This window comes from Bison bison, unplaced genomic scaffold (genome assembly GCF_000754665.1).
Source record: "Bison bison bison isolate TAMUID 2011002044 unplaced genomic scaffold, Bison_UMD1.0 scf7180017864270, whole genome shotgun sequence".
Classification (NCBI taxonomy): domain Eukaryota; kingdom Metazoa; phylum Chordata; class Mammalia; order Artiodactyla; family Bovidae; genus Bison; species Bison bison.
The window spans coordinates 1,244,492-1,244,743 of record NW_011494842.1 but is presented as its reverse complement, the minus strand read 5'-3'; the positions used below and the strand labels follow the sequence as shown (position 1 = coordinate 1,244,743).

Below are 252 nucleotides of genomic sequence, written 5' to 3'. Positions count from 1 at the left end.
CCCTCCAAGGGTTAGGGTCTTTTCCCCGCGCCGTTCCAATGCCTCTTGGGGAGGTTTCGGTGTGGGCGAAACTACAGTTCCCAGCAGCCCTTGCGTCGGGGGAGTTGGCCCGAACTACAGTTCCCAATGGTCTTTGCGGCGGGGGCGGGAAGCCTGGGCGGCGCGAGGGAGGCTGGGGGCCGCGGGCCTAGCGGGCTGCTCTTCCCGGGAAGCGGCGTGCATCCCTTTACGCCCGCGGCGTCCGTGGCTCGG

General features: G+C 68.7%; 1 protein-coding gene across 1 annotated transcript in view; it reads left to right on the top strand.

Annotated features, from left to right (window-relative positions):
• The first annotated feature begins 126 nt into the window (after positions 1 to 126).
• ZNF451 (zinc finger protein 451) overlaps positions 127 to 252 on the top strand; it is an 89,192-nt gene continuing 89,066 nt past the window's right edge. The window contains exon 1 of the mRNA XM_010848704.1: positions 127 to 246. Within this exon, the coding sequence (XP_010847006.1) occupies positions 127 to 246 (120 nt within the window). The remainder of the gene's footprint in view (positions 247 to 252) is intronic.